Source organism: Copadichromis virginalis, linkage group LG3 (genome assembly GCF_057382275.1).
Source record: "Copadichromis virginalis isolate Kocher_CV1m ecotype Utaka linkage group LG3, C_Virginalis_male_GT1.1, whole genome shotgun sequence".
NCBI classification, from domain to species: domain Eukaryota; kingdom Metazoa; phylum Chordata; class Actinopteri; order Cichliformes; family Cichlidae; genus Copadichromis; species Copadichromis virginalis.
In genome coordinates, this window is record NC_140620.1 from 26,197,895 (window position 1) to 26,204,436 (window position 6,542).

The 6,542-nt window shown below is 38.2% G+C and overlaps 1 protein-coding gene across 1 annotated transcript; it reads left to right on the forward strand.

Moving 5' to 3' along the window:
- The first annotated feature begins 852 nt into the window (after positions 1-852).
- On the forward strand, positions 853-4,630 carry LOC146713697 (uncharacterized). Its single transcript, XM_085449978.1, has 3 exons — positions 853-3,322; positions 4,206-4,323; positions 4,405-4,630. Exons 1-3 carry the CDS (start codon positions 853-855, stop codon positions 4,616-4,618), a joined length of 2,802 nt encoding a protein of 933 aa, XP_085306104.1. The 3' UTR covers positions 4,619-4,630.
- The last annotated feature ends 1,912 nt before the right edge of the window (positions 4,631-6,542 follow it).

Genomic DNA, 6,542 nt, shown 5'->3' on the forward strand with positions numbered 1-6,542 from the left:
AACTCCATGGAGAAATCAGCCATACTCCTTCTGCCCATCGTATGTTCTCTCTGAGAACATACGATGGGCAGCCATCTCCGGGCTGGAGCACTTGTCAAAAACACACCTAAACTTATAATCTGGGTAGGAAACATTAGGATTGGTGCTTAAAACAGCTTGAGCCCACTTCAAAGCCCTACCCGTCAATAACTGAACAATGAGAGCGATCTTGGCACAGTCGGTAGCTATTATTATTCAGCTATTATTATAAATAATAGGGAAACAACTACCTATTGTGGCTAGATGTGGGTGAACTGTGGGACTTTGTCGGCAGGACAAACCTATACTTATCCCACTTGGGGGTGTCCACAAGTGCTCAACACCAGGTTTGACCTTTAGGGTTCCTAGATGGGTTTTTCATAGAAAACAGTGATTTGCTGGGACAAGACAACTCAGTTGCCCATCTGTAGTTCAGCTGCCTGCCTTTCCTTTAAACTTCATTCTGTGTTATCTATCTTGTTAACCACAAGTAAGACTGTGCAGGACAAAATATATGGAGAATCTTAAGTGATATGCATGTCTCTTTGAAATATGTAAAGAGTGGGCTCTGGCCTGCAGGTCCCAATTTTGATATACATGCTGGATTGAGCCACTGACCCATGGATAGGTAGATAAACTCTCAGACTATCAACAGTTTTCACCACTGACTGCACCAGATGTCACATTATTTCATGCCAAGTTGTGGACACTGTGATGTGATCAAAACCTACCTTATATTTTCTTTCTTCTCTGGTCTGCTTCAGGTGTATTGATCAACAGTATGCTCCCACCTCCATCTCCCTAAAGAAAGTGAAAACCACCACTGAGATCAACATGCTAGCTACAGAAAGAGTCCTTCTGCTGCTTATCTCACTTCTGTCTTTTTTGTTTCATTGTGAACATTCACTTGCTTTTTCTCTAAAAGACTGCACAATCCTGTATTCTGAAAATTCAAAGAATGTATCAGTTACATGTGCAAAGCGTCACCTCACTGCTATTCCAGATGACATTCCTGGTAATGCAGTATCGCTCAATCTCAGCTCAAATGACATTTCAAATATTTCCAGGATGTATTTAAGAGGTTTATCTAAGCTTGAAGCTCTATATGTTAAAAATAATTGGATTTTACAAATTGATGATGGAACTTTTGCAGACTTGGTAGAGTTAAAAGTTCTCGACTTGGGTGAAAATTTACTCACAGCACTGACAAAAAACATGTTTCAGGGCCTTTCCAAATTAGAGACACTGTCTCTGGACAACAACATTATCTCATTTATTTCCCCTGTGGTCTTTCAGCCCCTGGTCATCTTACGTTTAGTAAATTTGAACAATAATTACCTGCATCAAATTTCAGATATTGATTATATTGTTAAACTTCCAACTTTACAACATTTGATTATTACTCACAACAACTTTACTTCGTTTCAGTCCGATGACCTCCATGTAAATACTTCAAACCTACTCACCCTAAGTTTGGATTCAGTGAAAAAGTTCAGCATTACAAGAGACATTTTTCCTCATCTGCAGTCTCTGGACTTGCGAGGCTGGTCCAAGGACATCGAGTGGGAAGTGTCAAACAAGACCTTTTTGAGGAGCCTAACGAGACTGCACATGAGTGAAACTTCTCTTAGCTTTGATGTGTACAGAGTGATTCTGCAGACTGCTTACTCTCTTCAAGAGTTTCAGATGGATAACATACAAAAGTGGATAGATGATGGTCTCATTGATGTTGCCTGCCAAATTCCTTCTCTAAGAACAGTTGATGTGAGAAATAGTGAAATTCACACCATAAAAGAGCACATGCTGCAGTCTTGCTCTAACCTTGTTGAGCTCAACTTATCATTTAACAATATAAAAAGCATGGCTGATAATGCACTCCAGTCAATGACACAGCTCAGAAGCCTGATATTACAAAATAATGAACTGTCCGAACTGCCAGTGGCCGTCCAAGGACTCACCACATTGGAAGTCTATGACCTTAGTGACAATGTCATCAGTGAACTTTACTGTCCTTACTTCTGGAATTTAAAAAGCCTAACAATACTCGATCTGAGCCACAATCAAATATCCTATATCTTTGACTGTGTTTTTCAAAATTTAAACAATTTGAAAATCTTAAATCTTGAAAACAACCAGATTGTGTCATTTATAGATACATTCAAAGATAAATTACAGACATTGGAGTTTTTAAATTTGAGAAATATTGATATCATGAATTTCATTCATGGAGATTTTCATAGTCTGTCTTCCCTTCAATACTTGTGTATAGACTTAGACAAGTGTGACAGTGTTGATGAAGGAGGGTTCGAAGGACTTGATAACCTCCAGATTCTTTATTTGTTAGGTGATAATTATTTTTACGACCATTTCAGTGGACTGTCAAACTTAAGCACTCTGATCTTAAATGTTGTTCAAAGCCAGTCACATAACAGCTCTGAACAAAGGGATAGGCCTTTCTCAAATTTAAAAAGATTGAAGAAGCTTCATATCAAGGTTCATAGAGGATATTACGATATTTCAAAAGATGTTCTCAGTGGTCTGACTTCTTTAGAGTACTTAATAACAGAGGCATATTTCATGGGATCTTTGTACCCAGACACATTTAAATACACACCGCAACTGAAACATCTGAGGATATCTTACAGCGAGCTTTCAGTTTTAACATCTGACGTGTTCTTGCCAATTCCAAACCTGATAATACTCGACCTCTCCAACAATAAACTCAGGTCTTTGGATTTTCTAGCAGAGGCCAAACTGTCGGCACTCAGGTGGCTAAACGTCAGTGACAATGAATTGTTTGTAATCAGTGAAACAGTTATCCAATCCCTTCCAGGCTTGACATATCTGGATCTATCTGCTAACCTTTTAACATGTGAATGTTCTAATTACGGTCTTATCCAGTGGATTCAAGGCAGCAAACAGACACAGGTTGTTAATGCACATCAGTACACTTGTGCGTTTCCTGTCAGCCAACGGGGAAAAAAATTCCTTGACTTTGGTTTTGACTCCTGTCGGATAGATGCTGCATTGCTCTGCTTCCTCTTTAGCTCTAGTCTAGTTATGCTTACTCTCCTTGCATCCTTCATCTATCACTTCCTGAGGTCACACCTCACCTATGCCTATTACCTCTTCCTGGCCTTTCTCTATGATAATAAGAGGAGGAAGAAAGGTATTCCTCACAGCTACGATGCCTTTGTCTCCTACAATGTTCATGATGAAGCTTGGGTCTGTGGAGAGTTGCTTCCAGAGCTGGAGGGTCAACAGGGCTGGAAACTCTGTCTGCACCACAGAGACTTTGAACCAGGTATATATGATTATCATTAGCCTCTTTTTTTTTTCTATTTTTCTATTTTTAGATCTATATTTAATGAAGCTACCACACAAACTGCCTCAGCTTTCCTTAAACTTGTACTGACAAAGATCGGGGTTTACACGACTGTTTTTTGTTTTGTTTTGTTCAAAATTTTAATACAATATCTTTACACAAATATAAATGGCTGATATGAAGTCAAACAAGAATACCAATCCCACGTGACCCACAAAACGAAGTTTGAGTGCTAGATCTAGATATTTTAAGACTGACTATCTGGACAAGAGCTACAAATTGATCTTTAAACCTCTAAAAGTAGACTTTAGATGTGCTGCTCAACTTTCAAAGCATCCTACATGTAGGAAAATGAAAGATTTACTCTGGAAAATATACAGTTAAGATTGGTCCAGTTTTTTCCTGAAATCATGAAATTGGGTTTCACATAAAAGAATATAGACGTACAAAAACATCTGAATTCCAGAAAATATTGAATTCCAGAAAATATTAAAATTAAAGTCTGAGTCAGCACCAGTTATTACCCCAGAAGCTTATTGAATTGTGCTTTGCTTGTCCATTACACAAAAAGTCCCACCAAAGGCTGTGACTGGAATTTAGACACTACTGTAGATCCTGCTCTTCTCAAAAGTGAGAATACCTTTGAAATGTTTTAACTCATAGAAAAGGCTACATTTTATGTTGTCTAAGGAGCTTGGAAACAATAGACTACAATGACCTGGATGACTGAGAACCTTCACAGACATACATTTTATGTTATTCACCAGAGCTGTTTTAAGTAGTAAATGTTAAAACTAGAAAAATGCTGACATGTTTGATGTGTGAGATTTTTGTTTAACGTCTCAGATTTCTGTTTTTACAGGTAAGCCCATTGTAGAAAACATTACAGATGCCATCTATAGGAGCAGAAAGACTATCTGTGTGATCAGCCCAAATTACCTGCAGAGTGAGTGGTGCTCCAAAGAAATCCAGATGGCCAGGTATGGTTACCAACTCTTTGTCCTTACATGTAATGACATCGCCAGCTTCTACACTGATTAATCTGCGTGTGATCTCTTTAGCTACCGTCTGTTCGATGAGCACAAGGATGTGCTGATCATGGTGTTTCTGGAGGACATACCAGCCAACCAGCTGTCTCCGTACTACCAAATAAGGAGTCTGGTGAAGAGGAGCTCTTACTTGAGCTGGCCACAGGCTGGTCAACACACTGGAATCTTCTGGCAGAAAATACGACAAGCTCTCGAGAGAGAAGAAAACCCCACTGAGCACACGTGACTCCGCACTGGACAGCCCATAGTCATCCACTGAAGTTTACCTGAGGTGGAAAAATCATTGTTTGTTTGTATAAAGCAGATATAATTATTGCAAATGAGAATAAATCAGGGTATGCTTTACAGTGAGACTGACAAGTTGCTCTTCTTATCCTTTTGTATTCGAAGGAGCTTGGGAAAGAAAGCGTCTGGACTTCAAGTTGCTTGAAGATGTTTCACCTCTCATCTGAGAAGCTTCTTAAGTTCTAGGGTCAAATGGTGGAGAGTCACAGATTTAAGCCCTGTGGGAGTGTCCCTCCGAGAGGGGCAATGGACCCTCTAATGATCCTCTACCTAATCACACAAGCCAAGGTGTGAAAATGGGTGTAGGTCACAATCAGCCAAGGTTTTGGGTGAGCTCATTGTGAAACCTAGCCCCACCCTATCATGTGATTTCCTGAGGTCAGATGGCCCAGGATATCCTTTGGTATCCATGTCAGATTCACCCCCTTACATTCAAAATACCAAAATGAAGATTGCAGACATGCTCAACTTGAGGCTTCATAATGGGACTTCTCCAGCTGGTGGATAATGCTGTGGTGGCTCCATCCATCTTTCATATACAGTTTATGTAAAAAACAAGCATAGTTGTGTTTAGAGGTGCAAATATAAATATAAAAATGTGGTTAGGGTTGTACATATTTTTTATATTGTTATATTTAACTACTAATCAATAAGTCCTAATAATAGAACATATCAATCGACTGTCATTTTTAAACCATACATGGAATATTATGGCCTTTGTGACAGTTGGAGTTTAAACCACCCTGATGATCAAGAATTCACTTACTTTTCCAAGTCCATCATTCATCATCGAGAATATATTTTTCCCCCAGCTAGTAATTCCCGTCATCCAAATACATCAGAAACACAATTCCACTCAAGGGCACTAAGCGATCATAAACCTGTCTCTTTGAAACTCAATAAAAAATGGCAACAAAAATCGACCACCTGATGGTGCTTGAACACATCTTTGCTAAAAAAGTAGGACTTAAATAATATTTTAAAGAGAATGGACATCCTTTTTGGATATAAATGATTCTCCCAACATTTATTAACTTTATTATAGGAAACTGGCATAGCTGTTTTAAGGGGCAGGATTATCTCATACTCATCCTATAAAAAGGAAAAAGACACAATTTGGAAGAAAAAATTAAAATGTTGAAAAGAAATTGCACAGCAACACTTTTGAAAAGCTAGTGTGTGATTTAAGAAAACACAGACTTGATTTAAATGTGTTGTTAAACACAAAATCACAGTTTCTTATACAGCGGTTGACACATGAGAAATCTGAATACAATAATAAATAAATCAGATAAATATCTAGTAAAGCTATTTAGTCAAAATAAAGACAAAAAACATGTAGTTATCAAAGACTCAGCAGGGAAACCTTTTCATTATCTTCCAGATATAAATAATGTTGTTAGGACGTTTTACATGCATCTATACACTTCTGACCATGACCCAAATATGGAAGACATTCACAAATTTCTGAGTGCTATAGATCTGTCTATTTTAACACAAGATCAAGGTACGATGTTGGATAAACTATAGCTCTAGAAGAACTATTCTTAATCAAATACTCTGTAACAAGGCATCTAGCCCAGATGGCGTCCCTGCTGAGTTCTACGAACATTTCTGGCCAACCCTGTCCTCGCTATTCATAAGAATGGTTAAAGAATTTATGATTATGTCTAGAAGTCCTCCAACCATGAATACTGCAATAATTAACCTTTTGTTAAAACCAGAGAAAAATCCCAATCAGCCAAATTAGGCCACTTTCTCTGGTAAATACAGACATTAAAATTATAAGCCATGTTCTTGCATCCCATTTAGAAAAAGTAATTCCAGCCCTTATCCATCCTTACCTGACAGGTTTTATTAAAGGC

Bases quoted from the DNA above. Each gene is read 5' to 3' on its own strand.
- LOC146713697 (XM_085449978.1), top strand. From the start codon at position 853: ATGCTAGCTACAGAAAGAGTCCTTCTGCTGCTTATCTCACTTCTGTCT. The intron at 3,323-4,205 runs GTATATATGATT...CTGTTTTTACAG, and splicing joins CCACAGAGACTTTGAACCAG to GTAAGCCCATTGTAGAAAAC. The intron at 4,324-4,404 runs GTATGGTTACCA...TGATCTCTTTAG, and splicing joins AAAGAAATCCAGATGGCCAG to CTACCGTCTGTTCGATGAGC.